General features: G+C 38.1%; 1 protein-coding gene across 1 annotated transcript in view; it reads left to right on the top strand.

Annotated features, from left to right (window-relative positions):
* Nucleotides 1-19811, top strand: part of TDRP (testis development related protein) — a 40248-nt gene extending 20437 nt beyond the window's left edge. Inside the window, 2 exon segments of the mRNA XM_030555542.1 lie at nucleotides 12511-12614; nucleotides 16560-19811. Coding sequence (XP_030411402.1) covers nucleotides 12511-12614; nucleotides 16560-16905 — 450 coding nt within the window. The 3' untranslated portion in view covers nucleotides 16906-19811.
* The last annotated feature ends 293 nt before the right edge of the window (nucleotides 19812-20104 follow it).

Genomic DNA, 20104 nt, shown 5'->3' with positions numbered 1-20104 from the left:
GTGTGTGTGTGTGTGTGTGTGTGTGTGTGTGTGTGTGTGTGTGTGTGTGTGTGTGTGTGTGTGTGTGTGTGTGTGTGTGTGTGTGTGTGTGTGTGTGTGTGTGTGTGTGTGTGTGTGTGTGTAAAATCATAAGAGCAACCCACTGCAGAATAGTCAATTGCCCAATAGTTGGGACATTCACCTGGGATGTGGGAGATACAGATTAAAGTCCCTGCTCTGAATCAGACAGGTGAGGTGAGTGTCTTGGCTATTCTGGAGGGATCTCTTTGTCTCAGACCAGACATTCTGTCCTCAACCTGAGAAACCTTTCCAACAAAATTTTAGTTGAAACCAGTATGCTTCCACAAAATATTTTGGTTTTGATTGGCAAAATTTTTCATACTTTTTTTTTTTTTTTTTTTTTTTTTTTTTTTTTTTTTTTTTTACCAGCTCTAGCTTTTATTCCCATGCACTTAATGGCTCAAGAAAGCTGTCATGTATGAGCTGCCTACCTCTTCAACAAATAAATTATAGTGGTTACATCAGGTCACTGCAGATAAACAACCCAGGACTTTAATGTGATAGACTCAAATCCTAGCTATCCAGCTGCAGTTGAATACATTTTGTTGATTTGACTCTAACCGTTAAACCACACTCTTCTCCTGGTACTGAACTAATAATTTCTGACTTTCAGTATACTACTGTTGTCTAGAAAATAGATGTATATACTGGGAAAGTGCGCATAAAATTATGCGCTAGTGGCTGAACTAAGTAGAGACTAGCAATTACTTTCGTGGGTCAAATGGTAGATTTCTGGTTTGATGGTTCAAATCCTGCTGTTGACCTATGTGACAAATGTTTATAACGTTCTAAAAAAACTGACTTATTTAATTCACACAATGAGAAAACACCCTGTAACACACATTGGTAGTTTTAAGAACTATTATGTGTAAATTGTGTCTTTGACACATTAAAATGCAGGTGTTTTCACATTAGTCATTTGTCAACTCCTCCTCTCACCTCCCTGACGCTGGAACTGTCTGTTAAGGTTCTTCAAGCCTGTGCACGTGTATGAATGAATGTGTGTCTTATATATAAAACACCTAAGAAATAAACATACACTGTCTTCATTTAGTGACAGTTCAGGTTGCATTAGGACACAACCCATGAACTCAGAACCTGAAAACCATGGAAATAATGTGACAGATTAAAAGCCTGGTAGATTCCTTGTATTTCTACTTCCAAGAGATATGAAAAGCAGTATGTGTTCCAATTTAGTCATACTCTGATGGTCATGCACCACTCTAGTGATGATCTCAACAAAGTTAAGGTAGAATAACTTCCCAGATGAATGGAATGTGTGATAGTGAATGTGTTGATACAATTATGAATCATGTTTATTACAGTAGTGTCCAGGATCCAGTTGAGAACAGGCTCCCAGAATAATAGGCACTGTACAGACACAGAACAAGAGACAGTCCTGTCCCAAAGAACTTATAACGTAAATAGAAAAGTCATACATAGGGTAGGAGAAAGGGATAGAACTTTCAAGCAGAATACACAATGAATTGGTTGCAATTGTCATGTTAATTCCACAACTTTTTGGTTTGTTATTTCAATGCTTCAAGTGAGGTTATGTTAGAAAGAAATTAGCTAAACAGAGAAACAATGGAAAGGAGAGGGAGGAAGAGCATGAAAGAAGGATGGAAAGGGCTTGGAGAAAATAGTCAGTCAGCACATGGGGGAGAGAGCATCAGTGCAACAGCATTTGAGGTCACTGTTAAGGTGCTGTGCTAAAGTGTGAGTTTGAGGAAGTTGAAGTATGCATTGTTTTTTGGTTTTTGTTGGAGTTGAAAGTGAAGGTCTTCTGGAGGGTTGGGGAATTTTACTGAGCGAGAGGTAGACTGTGAAAATGTTAAGGAACACAGGAGACTTTACCGTTAACTTATTTCCATGCTTTTCAGGTTTTGAATTGGTGAGATGTGTCCTGATTTCAAATTTAACTGTCATTAAATGAAGTGTGTGTGTGAAACTTTTTAATCCTAATAGCTTTTAGGGATTCCACTTTTACTCACACTATTATTATTATTTATTATTATTTATTTGTACTATCGTAGCACCTAAGAACCCTAGTGATGGAGCAGGACCCCATTTTGCTAGGATCTGTTCAGACACACAAGAAAAAGACTCTCCCTGCTCCAAGAAGCTTACAAAGCCAAGACAAGAAAGAAACAGATGGATACATCTTGGAGGGGGACGGGGAGGGGTACGAGGAAACTATAAGACACTGTTGTTCAGCATGATAGGCTGTGGTCTCAGTGCACCAGCATCCTAACTGTTGTCAAGTCTTTTGTAGGCATCATGGCAAAGGAGAGTTTTGAGGAGAGTTTTTAAGGAGAATCATGAGTTAGTATTACATGCATCCGACGAAGTGGGTATTCACCCACAAAGCTCATGCTGCAATACGACTGTTAGTCTGTAAGGTGCCACAGGACTCTTTGCGGCTTTTACAGATCCAGACTAACACGGCTACTCCTCTGATACTTGAGTATTGCAGATGTTTACTGGGAATAGGGTTGCTACCCAGACAGTGCAGTTTTTGGCTTCTGTGTCCAGGTGCCATTTAGAGTTGCCAGGTGCCTGGTTTTTGACTGGGAAGTCCGGTCAAAAAGGGAACCTGGAAACCTTAAATGGAATTTGAACCAAAAGTTCGGTTACCATGGAGTAGGGGGGAGGCGCTGGGTCATTAAGCTGTGCCAGCCCCAGCTCAGCTGTGGCTGCCTCCTGCCTGCAGGCAGGCTCCTTGAGACAATCCATTGGGGAGGGGAGAGAGGAGTGAGCAATGGGGATGCGGTCTTGAGGGGAGAGGCAGAGCAGAGGCAGGGCTTTGGGGGAATAGAGTGAGAAGGGTGCAATCTGGGGAAGAGGCGGGGTGGGGGCAGAGGGCTCAGGGGTCTGGTTACCAGCAATTAGAAAGGTGGTAACTCTAACTGGGAGCTCCTCCCAAATGTTAGGGTCAGTAAGGGAGAAAGTATGAAGGTGCTTCTAGAAAATTTAACAAGTGGGCAATAGAGGCTGAGCTCATGGCCCAATTGTAGGTCAGAGTTGACTTCTATATAACAAATGAGAGATGATAGGTAGGGTGGGATAGGCTGGGAAGAGTCTTGCAAATGAAAACAAACATCTTATGCTTGATGTCATAGTGGGTGGTGGAGGGGCAGTGAGCTCTGGCAAAGAGAGAGGTGACATGGTGAAAGTAATGGGGTAAGGAAATGATCTTTGCAGAAGTATTCTGAATGGATATGAGCTGGGCAAGGTTGTATTTGTGAAGGATGAGAGAAGGATGTTGCAGTAATTGAGATGTAAATGCAGCAAAGAATCCTGTGGCACCTTATAGACTAACAGACGTTTTGGAGCATGAGCTTTCGTGGGTGAATACCCACTTCCTCAGATGCATGTGAAATGTAAATGGTGAGATGTAAATGGTGAGAGCTTGTATGAGAGTTTTAGTTGTGTGCATAGGAAAGGATATATCTTAGAGATGATTAGCACATAAGAACATCCTTACTGGGTCAGACCAATGGTCCATCTAGCCTAGTAGCCTGTCTTCCAACAGTGATCAATGCCTAGTGCTTCAGAGGGAATGAACAGAACAGGCAATCATTGAGTGGTCCATCCCAGCTTCTGGTCTGGATGGCAGATGGATGACTCTGTCCCACTTAGGAGCAAGTCCCCGATCACCTGTCTCTTCTTCTTGGAAGTGGTGGTGGTGGAACCCCCATCCCTAGGACAATGCATCCCATGCCTTCTGGTCGATGGGGTCTCCTTCTGATCCTTTCCCTCAGATGACTCTCCCAACCATTCTTTGCCATAGTACCTGTGCAGAGAGCCAGAAAATGGTTTCTTACCTCTATCTTCATTGGGTGGTAAATCTCGTTGTTTACTCCTTTTTCCAGATCATTTATGAAAATATTGAACAGTACTGGTCCTAGTACAGACCCCTGGGGGACACCCTCTTTACCTCTCTCAATTCTGAAAACTGACTGTTTATTTTTACCCTTTGTTTCCTATCATTTATACAGTTACTGATCCATGAGAGGACTTCCCTCTTATCCCAGGACTGCTTAGTTTGCTTAAGAGCCTTTAGTGAGGGACCTTGTTAAAGGCTTTCTGAAAGTTCAAGTACATTATAATCACTGGATCACCCTTGTCCGCATGTTTGACCCCCTCAAAGAATTCTAGTAGATTGGTGAGGCATGATTTCCATGTTGACTCTTCCCCCTTCTCCCCCCGAACAAATGGGAATTAATCTATGTGTTTCATAATTTTATAGTTTACTATAGTTTCTACCAATTTGCCCATGACTGAAGTTAGACTTACTGGCCTGTAATTGCGAGGATTGCCTTTGAAGCTTTTTTAAAATATTGGTGTCACATTAGCTATCCTCCAGTCATCTAGTAGAGAAATTGATTTAAATGAAAAGTAACGTACCCACCTAGTAGTTCTGCAATTGCATGGTGGAGTTCCTTCAGAACTCTTGGGTGAATCCCATCTGGTCCTGAGATAATACTGTTTAATGTATCAGTTTGTTCCAAAACCTTCTCTATTGACACTTCAATCTGGGACAGTTCCTTAGATTTGTCACCTAAAAGAAATGGCTCAGATGTAGGATTTTCCCTCCTCTGCAGTGTATACTGATGCAAAGAATTCATTTAGGTTCTCTGCAATGGCCTTTTCTTCCTTGAGAGCTGCTTTAACACCTCAAATGTGCAGTGGCCCCACTGATTATTTGGTAGGTCTCCTGCTTCTGATGTACTCTTTTATATATATTTTATATATATAATTGCTATTAGTTTTTTAACCTTTGGCTAGTTGCTCTTCAAATTCTTTTTTGGCCTTCCTAATTATACTTGTACACTTGTCAGAGTTTGTGATTCTTTCTTTTTTCCTCAGTAGCATTTTAATTCCAATTTTTAAAGGATGCCTTTTTGCCTCTAATCACTTCTTTTACTTTGTTGTTTAGCTATGGTCCTCTTATTATTGTTTTTTAATTTGGGGATATATATTTTGTGTGAGTCTCTCTAATGATGTTTTTAAAAATTTTCCATACAGCTTGCAGGCATTTCACTTTTGTGACTGTACCTTTTAATTTCTGTTTAACTTGCTTCCTCATTTTTGTCTAGTTCCCCTTTCTGAAGTTAAATGCTACTGTGGTTGACTTCTTTGGCATCCCCTCCCACAAAGATGTTAAATTTAATTATATTTTGGTCGCTATTACAAAATGGTTCAGATATATTCACTTCTTGAACCAGATCCTGTGCCCCACTTAGGAATAAATCAAGAATTGCCTCTCCTTTTGTGAGTTCCAGGACCAGTTTCTCCAAGAAGTAGTCATTAATGGTGTCTAGAAATATTATTCCTGCATCCTGCCCAGAGGTGACTTGTATCCAGTCAATATGAGGATAGTTGAAATCTCCCATTGTTACTGAGTTTTCAATTTTTATAGCCTCTCTAATCTCCTGGAGCATTTCACAGTCACCATCACCATTCTGATGTGGTGGTTGGTAGTATATTCTTACTGCTATATTCTTATTATTTAAATATGGAATTTCTATCCATTCTATCTGCCAGATTTAGACATAGCCTGGGTGCGAGGACCCAGAGAGAGGTCCTAGTCAAAGATGATGTACAGTGTGTTTAACTTTCAGTAAAAGTTGTATTCATGCTGCTTTGGATATTAGGACCCTCCTATAAATTGAACTGGAAGTTTTAAATTTGGAAATTCTGAATAAGTTTTAGAAGTTTCCATTAAGGGGTAGGAAGTATAGTAAATAATTTTGGAAGGACTTCTCTACAGAACTATTACCATAGCTATATATCTGCCAAGAGCACAGACTTGTGTTGAAGGCACCCCCTTTTTTTTTTGTAAATATGTAAATTGCTATGTATTGAAGGAATAGCTCTCTGAAAAGGATATTATATTCTTATTGAATAACACCATGACAGATTGGCTGTTCATTCTTTCTCTAAAGTGCATCTGCAGAGCTATACATTTTATCGGTTTGGTGTACTAGACCTGTTAATTATTCCAAATGTAGATCTTTAAATTGGTATCAAGTTCAGTGAAATTAATTTAGATATTTTAAATTGAATATAAAACACAGACAAGATTACCAGGCTTTCACTGGGAAAATTACAACTTCGGAACATTTTGTTCTTTGGTATGGGTTATCATGCTAGAGGCATTACTGGAGGAGTTCTCAAAACAGTGCAAGGCAGGTTAGGGATGCAGAAATTGCAGCTGCACATCTCAATTCTGAATTAAGGAATAGTGCTGATAAAAGGTGAGTTTGAAGCTAAGTCTGCAAAATTCTTGTTTTAATCCCTACACTTCCTCTTTAAGACACTTGTAATTTAGGCTGGATTGCATGATTTCATATGGGTTAGACTTCCATTTGGCTATAATTAGATCATATTATCAAAGATAAAGGCTATTGTAATAATTTTCTTTCTCCCTTCTCTGACATTTTGTTTTCTAACTTGTGTGACTTGGGGTGTCTAGGGCAGCCCTCGCTGGAAATGCCAAGGTCAGGGCAGGTCGCAAAAGGGAAGCAGATACTCCCAAGAGTGGTGGGTAACACTGACGTTATTCTCTTCAACCAGTCACCAACTCTGCTTCTGATTCCCCACACTGGCTACCAAGAAGCAAAAAAAGAAACCACACAGACCCCTTTATTGAATTCCAGTTCTCTGGCTCCCAGTCGCTACATAGGTCCAATAAAGTGAGAAGTTGTTTTAAAAACACTGCTCACATATACAAAATGTTCTTCTGACCTCAAAGGGTCAGCCACATTACCAGGTCAGTATAGGTTTGGATCTTACCCAAAATACCAGGCTGCCAGCCGATCCTTTAGTGTCTAAAACTAAAGGTTTATTATAAAGAAAAAAGAGAGAACAAAAAAAGAGATGTTAAATGGTAAAACAGTCACATACATACAAAGACTTCAAAGTCCATATATCAGGTTCCTAGCAGTGTTGGTGAGTTTGCTGGCTTGAAAGTCCCTCTGGAATACATTCACAGCTTGGATGAGTCATGCAGTCCTTTGTTCAGAGCTTCAGTTTGTAGCAAAGTTCCTCCAGAGGTAAGAAGCAGAACTGAAGACAAATGGAGAAGATGCAGCTGCCTTTTATAGTCTTTTGCCATGTGGCCTGTGATTCCTTTGTTTCATGCACAAGCTGCCCAGCATGTGGCTTGAAAGCCTTATACAGTTCTGTCCATAGGCTTGCCCTTGCATGTTTTGCTGAGGCATAAGGTGTATCTTACTTCTCTCAATGGGTCAATTAGAGTCATAGACTTTAAGGTGAGAAGGGACCATTATGATAGTCTAATCTGACCTCCTGCACAACTCAGGCCACAGAATCTCACCCACTCACTCCTGTAATAAACCCCTAACCTATGTCTGAGCTATTGAAGTCCTCAAATCATGGTTTAAAGACTTCAAGGTGCAGAGTATCGTCCAGCAAGTGACTTGTGCCTCCCGTGCTGCAGAGGAAGGCGAAAAAAACCCAGGGCCTCTGCCAATCTGCCCTAGAGGAAAATTCCTTCCTGACCCCAAACATGGCGATCAGCTAAACCCTGAGCATGTGGGTAAGACTCATCAGCCAGATACCCAGGAAAGAATTTTCTGTAGTAACTCAGATCCCATCCCATCTAACATCCCATCACAGGCCATTGGGGATATTTACCGCTAATAGTCAAAGATCAATTAATTGCCAGAATTAGGCTATACCATCATACCATCCCCTCCATAAACTTATCAAGATTAGTCTTGAAGCCAGATATGTCTTTTGCCCTCACTGCTCCCCTTAGAAGGCTGTTCCAGAACTTCACTCCTCTGATGGTTAAAAACCTTCATCTAATTTCAAGTCTTCTGATTGCCAATTTATATCCATTTGTTCTTGTGTCCACATTGGTACTGAGCTTAAATACCTCCTCTACCTCCCTGGTATTTATCTCTCTGGTTGATTTATAGAGAGCAATCATATCTCCCCTTAGCCTTCTTTTGGTTAGGCTAAACAAGTCAAGCTCTTTGAGTCTCCTTTCATAAGACAGGTTTTCCATTCCTCGGATCATTCTAGTAACCCTTTCCTGTACCTGTTCCAGTTTGAATTCATCCTTCTTAAACATGGGACACCAGAACTGCACACACTATTCCAGATGAGGTCTCACCAGTGCCATGTATAACGGTACTAACACCTCCTTATCTCTACTGGAAATACCTCACCTGAGGCATCCCAAGACCATATTAACTTTTTTCACGTTTATATCACATTGGCAGCGCATAGTCATCCTGTGATCAACCAATACTCCGAAGTCCTTCTCCTTCTCTGTTACTTCCAACTGATGAGTCAACAGCTTATAACAAAAATTCTTGTTATTAATCTCTAAATGCATGACCTTGCACTTCTCACTATTAAATTTCATCTTATTACTATTACTCCAGTTTACAAGGTCATCCAGATCTTCCTGTATGATATCCCAGTCCTTCTCTGTATTGGCAATACCTCCCAGCTTTGTATCATCCGCAAACTTTATTAGCACACTTCCACTTTTTGTGCCAAGGTCAGTAATACAAAGATTAAATAAGATTGGTCCCAAAACCGATCCCTGAGGAACTCTACTAGAAACCTCCCTCCAGCCTGAGAGTTCACATTTCAGTATGACCTGTCGTAGTCTCCTGTTTAACCTGTTCCTTATCCACCTTTCAATTTTCATATTCATCCCCATCTTTTCCAATTTAACTAATAATTCCCCATGTGGAACCGTATCAAATGCCTTACTGAAATCGAGGTAAATTAGATCTACTGCATTTCCTTTGTCTTAAAAAGTCTGTTACCTTGTCAAAGAAGGAGATCAGGTTGGTTTGGCATGATTTACTTTTGGGAAAACCATGTTGTATTTTGTCTCAGTTACCTCAATGTCCTTAACTACTTTCTCCTTCAGATTTTTTTCCAAGGCCTTGATACTACAGATGTCAAACTAACAGGCCTGTAGTTACCCGGATCACTTTTTTTTCCTTTCTTAAAAATAAGAACTATGTTAGCAATTCTCCAGTCACATGGTACAGTCCCTGAGTTTACAGATTGATTAAAAATTCTTGCTAATGGGCTTGCCATTTCATATGCCAGTTCCTTTACTATTCCTGGATGAAGATTATCTAGGCCCCTTGATTTAATCCCATTAAGATGTTTGAGTTTGGCTTCTACCTCGGATGTGGTAATATCTACCTCCATATCCTCATTTCATTTGTCATCCTTCCATTATCCCTAAGCTCCTCATTAGCCTCATTAAAGACAGAGGCAAAGTATTTATTTAGATATTGGGCTATGCCTAGATTATCCGTAACCTCCACTCCATCCTCTAGTGTTTAGTGGTCCCGCTTCTTCTTTCTTTGTTTCCTTCTTATTTATATGGCTATAGAACCTTTTACTATTGGTTTTAATTATCTTTGCAAGGTCCCTGCTACATGGCTTTTCACCTTTCTCACTTTAGCCCTATATGTTCTGACCTCAATAAGGTAGCTTTCCTTGCTGATCCCTCCCATCTTCCACTCCTTGTAGGCTTTCTGCTTTTTCTTAATCACTTCTCTGGGAAGCTTGCTCATCCAGCTTGGTCTACAACTCCTGCCTATGAATTTTTCCCCCTTTCTTGGGATGCAGGCTTCTGATAGTTTCTGCAACTTTGACTTGAAGTAATTCCAGGCCTCCTCCGTGTTTAGATCCACAGGTTCTTCAGTCCAGTTTTATAGCTGATGGGCCTTAATGAGCCATTAAGCAGGCTAGGCAGTGCTGATGCCAAACGGTCTGCAGGGTGTTACCCAGAAGCATAGTACAAGTTTGAAATACAGACATTTCTTAACTCATAATACAAAGGTGATACGAACACGTAAATGAGATTATAGTATTTGGCAAATTATAACATTTTTGCAGATACCTTACATGGCCTATCTGGAACAACTCATTACAGTTTTACAGTATTGATATTCATAATGTCCTCAAGTGTCCCACAGATTCCATACAGCATCACACCTTGTTTCCTGTATTTTTTCCCCTTCACCCACACTTATTCCAGTCTTTCTTATCCACCTCTTCACATTCATCTGTGTACCCTTGTGCACTCCCACATAGAACTGGAAGATGTGCCAGGTTTCTTGTAGCCAAAGGACTAAGTCTACTCCCAAAGACCAGTATGGAAAAATGGGAATGATGATATCTGGGAGAGATCCCTTCCATCCTTCTGAGAAAAGGAGTATGCTGGGACTCCTGCTAGAGTAGTGTTCTTGAATTCTATTTAGAGTCTGTTTTGTAGCTATGTCTGACTAGTTAGATGTGGACTAAATTTGAAGCTACCTCCAAATCCCCTCTGGCTACTGCAAGGGAAGATGATTCTCTCTCTCTCTTTTCCCATAAACCTATAACTACAGAGTCTCCTGGCTTCTGCGCACAGGCTGTCTCTGCTCCTCTACCTGACTGTTTATATGACCTCTGTTTTTTGTGCCCTTCTCAGTGAATAACTCCAGCGTCTTCCTCCATTGATGTTTAAGGGCTTTCCCAAGCAGCCACAGCAGAGTGAAAATAACTCGATTCATGTCCATTTCATTGCTGGCCACAGGATTTTAAAATGTAGCAGTGAAAACTAGGAGGACTGGTCAGTTTTTACTATATTCCAGCTCAGGAAAGCTCTGAATAGCGGCAGAAGTCCTGGAGCTGTCTGTCTGCAGACTTGGGAAGACACAGTGGTCATGTTTGGAAGAGTATCTTCACAACCAAAGGGCTAAGAGCCATTCTTTGTTGTATCTGTGCAGGACCACAGCACAGATGGAGAAAGGTTAACAGAGGTGACTTTTAAATGTCGTTGCATTCCCCAGATCCTAAGGCCATGAGATGGCTGGGCTATGTCTCTGGCATAAAAGAGCCTCAGGCCCCAAAAAAGGGGTCTGGTAGCTGTGAATGCCCGGATATAGAGAGACTCTAGGTGCTCTCATTGTGCCAGAAAAAGAGAAGCAGGATGGAGGCTGTGACGTTGCACTCCATATATTTTATGGAAATAAATGCTTATGAATATGACATAACTGGAATATGGTTTATGCTAAAACCCCTTGTATGGTGTCATTAGAAAACTTGTAATCTACAAAGTGTGTTCATCCTATTTGTTTGCATGTATTATTTCTATATCTGGAGTTAGGAGAATAAGATATAAACTTGTATCACTGATGTAAACATATTAAGTGGAGGCCATTAAGGGTGCTTCAGAAACAATCACTTGTAAATGGCTGTAGTTATTTGAAAGCCTTCCTGTGTATGTGTGGGCCAACCCAGGAAGAATGGAGACAAGGGGTCTTATAATGACATATGACATGTGACCATGTCACCTGATAATGAAATCCATCTTAAATCTAGTATTTTTCCATTTAGAAGGTGGGGTGGGGACCCAGAGAGCCAAAAGATTCCTACCTTGTGCCAAAGCTATAAAAGGGGGTGGAGCAGGACAAAAGGGGCTGCCAGTCATGAGAAAACCCCTGCTTGCTATCTGAAATACCACCTGCTGGAACTAACAAGGACTGTACTGGGGAAAGGATTGGGCCCAGACTAGGATGGAGTCTAGTCTGTGAAAGACGCTTGTTGGAACATCTTTGAGGGTGAGATATTACCTGTAATCAGTTTCTTAATGTATTAGGCTTAGACTTGCGTGTTTTGTTTCATTTTGCTTGGTGACTTGCTTTGTTCTGTCTGTTATTACTTGAAACCTCTTAAAATCTACTTTTTATACTTAATAGAATCACTTTTGTTTATTAATAAACCCAGAGTAAGTGATTAATACCTGGGGGAGCAAACGACTGTGCAAATCTCTCTATCAGTGATCTAAAGGGCACACAGTTTATGAATTTACTCTGTATAAGCTTTATACAGAGTAAAATGGATTTATTTGGGGGTTTGGATCCCATTGGGAGCAGGGTGTCTGGGTGCTGTAGAAAGGTAACCTGCTGAGCTGTTTTTAGTTAAAGTCTGCAGCTTTGTGGGTGTGGCCCAGACCCTGGGTCTGTGTTGCTGCAGGCTAGCGTGCCTGGCTCAACAAGGCAGGGTTCTGGAGTCCCAAGCTGGCAGGGGAAACGGGCTCAGAGGTAATTTCAGCACATCAGGTAGCAGTCCCAAGGGGATCTCTCTGACTGAGTCTGTCACAGAGGTTATAGGAGCCACTACTTTTGTCCTCATTGGCCAGCTCAGCTGGTTTTAAGGTGCAAAGTAGCTTTAATGGATCAGTGAATCTGGCCAGGATATGTCTTTAAGAAATGTCTTTCTCTCAGAAGGATGATTGGGAGGTGGGAGGAAGGAGGTAAAAGACATTCTGTGTAAGCTGAAGGTAACTGCCTGGAAAAGATTAATTTATACTTGCCATAGGGTGTGAGCTTTTCAAGCCCTGGGAGTAAGTTTGTAATGCATTTTCACTGGTATTTTTACTACCTTGTGTAGGTTCAGAGTGCAAGTTTTCGGGGTTGGAAAGAAGTGACCTCTATGTTCAATAAAGATGATGAACAACAATTGCTAGCAGGATGCAAGGCTCCAAAATCAAAAGGGTAAGTAAAATGTAGTGGCAAATGAATTAGAAAATCAGCAAGCTGAGGATAATGGCTGCAGGATCACTGGAGTTAGTAAAAGTAGGACCTAAAGAACCAATTTAGAAAAAAAATTACTAATCTATTGAAAGTTTCTGAAAGCTAAATGGTTATATTTTTGAAACTATTAAATTTGCATTCTTCAGATTTAATCTCTTATTTAAGCTTTGAACTTAAAATGTGTAGAGCCTGCTCTACTACGCTGGGCAATCTCCTGTACGTACCGGGGGACAGCCAAAATAAATGTAGTTGGAATAACAGCTTTTTACTGTAGAAAGTAATTAGAAGTTTTTGAATTTTTTTCCCTCTTAGGTATAATTTGGCACTTTAAACTGTGATCAGTATTATATGCGTAATATCTATTGCACTGTAATTCCTCCTCTGATTCAACTACATTTCATTTTGTAGAGAAAAAATCAGTCAAAGCTTCTTTTAATACTTATGACTGATTTTTCTGTATAAATCAAAATTAAGTAACTGATTGGAGTGCAAGTGAAGTGCTGGATAACCAATAGCAGCACTCTGAAATTTTAAGCCAGTATTACTTGTTTTTTAAAAACCACAAAAACAAAACAAAAACTCTCTCAAATAAGTCCTTAAAGTGTGGTTGGATATTGAAAAGGGATTGTGTAAAGTGGTACTTTCTAATCTGTCATATCTGTTCCTTGCATATAATGATGCAGTTTAGCAACAAAAAAAAGTTTTGATTACTTTTATTCTTAATAACACTCCAGAACAAGCACATCTTAGAAAGAATCCAACTTTCTCTCGCTCTTCTGCTTCGTTTAGTATAGTTGTTTTCTAAGCTCCAGTGATGCGGCCAATCAAGTTACACCTGAAGACAATAGTTACAGAGTCACTTTGAGTTCAGGTTACTTACAGAATGCTAATGTGAAAAGAAAAGAACCCAGTTTAAGTCCAGATTCTCAGGCTGAGTTTGTAGAATTGCCAGTTGCATAATATCTTCTGACTTGTAAAGCAAGCACACGTGATATGGAAATTGAGACTCTGTAAACATGGGAAAGCATTGTCATTTTTAATCAGTTTTCAGAGTACAAATGCACCTTAAGGTTAATTTTGTTGTAAACAGCTCTTGATTTTTTTTATTATTATTTTATAAAGAATGAAACTAAGTGATCTAGCCATGAAAAATGAGGAAATCACTGGGAAATCTAAAGCTGGGTCTAATTAGATTTGGGATTGGAAAGGAATTTTCCATTGGATCAGATTGGCAGAGACCCTGAGGGTGTTTTGCCTTCATCTGCAACATGGGGCACCAGTCACTTGCAGGTTTAAAGTACTGTAAATGGTGGATTATCTATAGTTTGAAATCTCTTTAAATAATGATTTGAGAACTTCAGTAACTCAGCCAGAGATGTTAGGGGTCTGTTACAGAAGTGAGTGGGTAAGGTTCTGTGGTCTGCAAGGTCCAGGAGGTCAGACTATATTATCATGCAGGTCCCTTCTGACCTTAAAATCTATGAGGCTATGAGATTAAAATAGCTCATGATGGTCCCTTCTGACCTTAAAAGAGTCTATGAGATTAAAATAGCAAAAACAGATTTTTGGTTTTAATAACAGAGGAAAGATTTCTTAAAGTGCTGATATTCAGTCACTTCTAGTTAATTGGGATATTAACAGTTTTCCTATTTCAGAAGTTGCAAGCTGAAATTAAAACAGCATTTTCATCTTTAACCCCCTCTTCCCCAACTATATTCAATGGGTACTTTAACTGCAATAAGGACATTTGACTGTGCATTATTAGTGGGTAATGGAAACTTTGAATCTGCTTCACTTCATAACTCATTGCACATCGAAGGTTATGTATGTATCAGCACTAGTACCTGATCTTCTGTGTCTTACTGTTTAATTATATACAAACTTGCTTGTATAAACACTTGACATTTTGCATTTTAAATGCTGCACTCTGCAAATATTAAGTTTATTAACCTATATATAGCTTAAAATCTAAATTAGTATTTCAAGTACCCTGTATAAAGTCCCTCTTTTTCAAAAAAGAGATGATTAGCAGAGATTTCATAAGGTGATTTTTATGGCAATGCATTGTGGCCAATATAGTACAAATCTTTTCAGGAAAGCTGGTAGCTATAAAAGCATTGCAATGCACATTAAATATTTTTGGACATAACCTGACAATTGATATATGAAACTTAGGATTACAGTGACTGAATACTAAAGCTGGTTGGCAAATGATAAACATTTTCATAATTCATTTCCTTTTACCACTGGGGTAAATTTGCCTAATTGTCTTAATGTATGTTATAATGTTATTAAGCATCGTTCAAAAATAATGTAATAAGATCTGGTTGAATTGTATCTTTTTATGGTTTATAATACCTAATTTGTCTTGTGTTCACCCACATAGCTTGTTCTAGATTATCATATTACTGTACCTTGCTTGGGACCAAAAGTCTGGCAAGCGGCTCTTTCTGAAGCTGACAGTAATGAAGCCTGGATATGTTAGCATGGCCTGGTCACCATCATGGGCTGACACCTTAACTTTAGTGAATGTGTCTTCATGCTCAGTTTTGGATAAACTGCACACAGAATTTTAAACATATAAGAATTACTGCATGACCTTGTTGCTATTTCTGGAGGACAAATCTATCACTTGGAATTGTAACAATTACATTAGTATTATGAATGACCATTGTACATTTTGCTTAATTAGAGAAATGAAATTACATAACTTCGTATGCATGTGTTAAGTTGAACAAAGTAGTTTAGATAATTGAACGTTTCTCTATGAACTGCTCAAAGAAAACTGGAACAAATTATTTTTAGGATGCGATATATTCTTCAAACATTGATGGTTATAAACACACTTTAAAAAGTCTTTAGAACTTGGTTGCAAACAAAATTTAGCTCTCAAAACTTGGCTCCGTTTAAAAAAACATACAAACTCTGGTTTAGTGCAAGGGTGTGTTAGGGCAGTAAGTACAAAGGGGTACAGAGTGTCAGGTTGAGTAGCACCTTACTTAACAAGTGATTCCACTAACTGCAATGTGATCATTCATAGAGTAATGAATACTATTCCTTATGAATACAGATAATGAAATGTAGCACAAAATATTTCAAATGCTCATATTGAGGGCTTTGGATTTTTTTGTCAGAGTCTTTCTTTGGAAACTAGGAAAAAATCTCTTGTCTCTTTCCTCCTTTTCTCATATCTAATTTATTGTATTCCTCAGTCAGCTTGAAAAGTTTTTGTGGTTGTGTGTGTTTGCTTCTTTATTTTTACAATTTTGTTCATGATCTCCCAGGGGACAGATCCTGCAAGTTGTTCATACTGGGAGACTTGTGCACGTCCGTTGACTTCTTGGAAGTTTAACACAGACAGAGGGGCCAACGTGTGCTGAACAATTTGCATGGCTAATCTCTTCTTCAGTGTGTGAAACTCATCCCCAGACTTCTTTCTACTGAAAAAATATAGAGATTTGATTTATTTGTTTGTTTAAAAATATTCTCCTTTTGTTCAAAAGAAAAAAATTGCAAGGATAGCTTTGAATTTTCCGCACTCTCAATCAAGGGTATTGCAAACATATCCTTTTTGGTAACTGGAGATATGAAAATATAGTAGAGGAATGAAGTCCCATATAACAATTATACATAATTTAATGATACAAAGATTTGTTACATATTTCGATATTTATTTTGTGGGAGCTTTGTATGAAATAGAGAGGATTTTTTAAAAAGCTATTTGGTTTTTAAAAAAACATCTTACACTTAGGCAAATCTTCTGTTTTTATGAGTTGCTTTGGCATAACCAGTTTAGGAAAGTTTATCTTTTGCTATCTTGAATAAGTATGTCCTCTAAAGAGAGTTTGATGTTTTTAATGGGGAGAAACATCAATGTTTAAATAACACATTTTTGTTATTCTCTAGAACTAATTTAAAATTAAAAGAAGATGTGAAGTCAGAAAAGAAATCTGGATTTTGGGACAGTTTGGCAATAAAACAGAACACCCAAAGCAGGAAACCAGATCAGATTGAAGGGTGGGAACCACCACATATTACTGCTGGAGACCCCGTCAGTGATGCAGGAAATACTTTAAGTGACTATCCATCCTGGGCAGGCTGGGAAGATGAGACCAAAGGCTCCACAAAATACACAAACCTGGCCAGCTCAGGAAACAGTTCCAGGTGGAGTATCAAATCAGCAGGAAAGCTGGTTAGTATTAGAAGACAGAGCAAAGGTAACCTTACTGATAACTGGGAAGAACTAGAATGACATTGATAATGTGAAATACTTTACAAATAAGAATAGAAAAGTTCCATGATTTACATGTGTATTTAAACCAAAATTAAATCTGCTCAATATTGCACCTTTATACAGTACTTTGTTTTATTCGAATTGTTAGAGATTTTTTCTCACATTTTCTTATTACATTATTAGTCAGGTTTTCCACACTAAAAAGATGGAGAACCTATTTGTGTACCTATATTTCATATTCAGACTCTGCAGTATGTTTGGCTGTTGGTTTTACCAAAAAGAAGAAAACAAGTAATTCCTTAGTGAATGTAAAATACAGGTTGTACATTTTGACTGCCTTATGTAGGAACTTCCATGAGCCTGGGGTCCTGGGGTTTCTGATTCTTATGGATCACTCAAGATTTTATTTTTAATTCTGTCTTTTTAAGTAACAGTGCCGATCTGCAGCTTGCCACAATAATGCTTCCATTTGGTACACCGTTTTTCAGATCTTCAGCATGAGCACATGCTTCTCTGGTTTGTCCATACAAGATGCTAAATTTTCACAATGTGCTATGTATAGTACGTGAAATGTGAGAACACCAAATGAGTCTTCCGAAGTTTATACTGAATGGTCCTTATTGTTGTGAAAAGTTGGCAGTTTTTAAAAACAAATTTGTCATGCTAAAAATAAAATGTAAAAAATGTATTAAACATCAGGAAAGCAGACATTACAGTTGGATTTAAGGGGAATTCAATATTCAAAACCCTTACCCTTCTATCTAGGGATATATTGCTTCTCATGGAGGTGGTGGCAGGTTCTTGTTTTTACAAAAGCTGGTCCTTGTTCTCCTTCAAATTGTTTAATTTTGGTCCTACGTTTATTTTTTGGTAAGAAAGGCTCTGATGATGCCCTTTGGCATGTTCAGTATAGCTAAACAATTGCAAGTAGATTCGCACACACAAGTTTTAATGGTTTTTTGTTATAAGGCTCCATCTTATTAGCTACTGATACTTTTATTTTTAGTGAAAAGAGGCGAAACATGAAACTTTACACTAGAGATGTGAGATGTATATAAAACACTAAAAGTGCCTCTTTAAAACATGCCATTATTTTAATGACATAATTAGGAGTATGTCCAACATCCGATCTAAAACCAGTTTCCATTTTGTTTTATATATACTATATAAATGCTATTTTAACATTTAGGGGGAAAAACCCCTAATGTTTCATCAAATACAGATGTTAGGATTTTTCTCTCCTGAATGTTAAACTGGTATTATAGTTACAAATTAGATAGAGTATAACATATGTCATTTGTAACTCTTTCTATATTATATATTCTATAGCAATATGACCACCATAAGTAGGAAGCTCAAATACCCATTTCAGACAAAATCAAAACATTTATAAGAAATTAAAATGTACTGTTAATATGCCAAGCATGTCGTGTTGTATAAATATTTCTCACATGACGTCTCTGCTAACCAAAAAGAATAGCTGCAATTTTCTTAAAACATTTCTGCTGTTGCCTCTCTTTCCACTGCTGCATTTGTTGCCCAACACATAAACATATGTATGTCCTCCTGGTTTGCAGTATCCAAATGGATATTCATTTGAAATCAGTGAAATCTCTGCTATATAGATCTGCCTGTAGAGAAACAGTGTGTCAAAGCATGTCTTTTTAAAAAATAGAACGTTATGAGACACTATTTTAAAATTATATAAAGGAACAGCAATGGTTGGCTGCTGCAAAACTGGGTTTCTTGGTTTTGCAAATTTATTAATACAAAAATTAATAGAGGAGAAAGGGTTGGAGTTACGTTATGCTGTATACAAGTTAGGTATTATTATTTGGCCCCATTAGGAAAAATACAAATTTACCTTAGGCAAAAAACAGGTTTATACAAACTTCTGTCCTGGGCATGAGTACAGAAAATCCTTGCTAAAAGGATGCTCTGTTCTACAGTTTACGGAAAGCATTTTTAGAGCTGGAGCAAAAGTGTTGCATGTTGGTAGTTAGTGCTAACAAAAAGGGATTGAAGCAAATCTATTTGGAACCCTCAGTGTTTGACTGGGGGAGGAGAGTCACGGATGCCATTTTTTCCTCCAGTGGAAGCTCCGTTTATACTGTTACCAGTAAAAGTTATGCCTTGCACATTATACTGTTAAGTGCCTGTATTTCACCATGATGATATATTTGTGATGCACAGCTTAACTGAGAAGTTAATTTTCATTTTTTGTTTTTAAATTTCCAATAAAGGATATAGTCTCAAGGCAGAAACTTATTATAAAAGAAATCTGTATCTGAATGGGAACTTGAGATATGTAAATGTAAGGTCTGACTTTCTGAGATATATAAATATTTTTTAAAAAGTGGCGTCCTCAGACATAATTCTTTAATTATAAAGACAAATATTACATTTTAATATAATGGTAACATATATATTAAATATTAAATTTAATATAATGGTAACATTTCTGTTTTGAGCACACAGTGGTGTGACATTTTCTTTTGTAATGTTCATAGACTTTTTGTTAAATATCCAGAGATTATGATTTTTTTTCTTTTTAAATGTTTAACTACACTATACATTCATGGACTTATGCTATACATAACTCCATGTGTGGAACAGGAGTAGAATATGCCCCTTAAAGTTTGTTTTGAAATTGCATTTCAGTCTATGTGAACTGATTTAGAAGAAGATAGCATCGAAATTGTATACTAAGATTGCACAAAATGAATAAAACATTGTTTATGTTGCTTTTTCATTGCCAATCTGCATGATTGTTGTCTTGAACTTAATTGGAGTAAGATGCTCCATAGCTGTAACTAGTCACTTAACATTAAATAAAAGTTCTTTACTGAGTATTTTTATTTATTAGTATCACTTGCAAAATATAGTATTTTCACATCTTAATAAAGAATCAATTTGAACTGAAATGCCTCATTCCATAATTTTTGTTCCATATTCATGACTGTATATCTGATCTTATTTGCCATAAAGCTATGTGATTAGTGTTTGTATGTAACTCTGAGGTTCTTGAGTCATCTTAGAATTCATCCAAGGAAGTAATCGATATGTCTAAACAAATGCATGTATATAATGATGCATGTTTGAATTCTCCTAGAAGTAGCGAATATCATAGCTATGAAACATTGCCCATGGTTCTTGTAGCGAGAGAATTTGATTGTCTTGACTGGTATTCACTTTTTATTAATAATTCCATAATTGT

The sequence above is a fragment of the Gopherus evgoodei genome, chromosome 3 (assembly GCF_007399415.2).
Source record: "Gopherus evgoodei ecotype Sinaloan lineage chromosome 3, rGopEvg1_v1.p, whole genome shotgun sequence".
Taxonomy (NCBI): domain Eukaryota; kingdom Metazoa; phylum Chordata; order Testudines; family Testudinidae; genus Gopherus; species Gopherus evgoodei.
The sequence above is the reverse complement of the archived record's forward strand: the minus strand, read 5'-3'. Positions and strand labels throughout refer to the sequence as shown.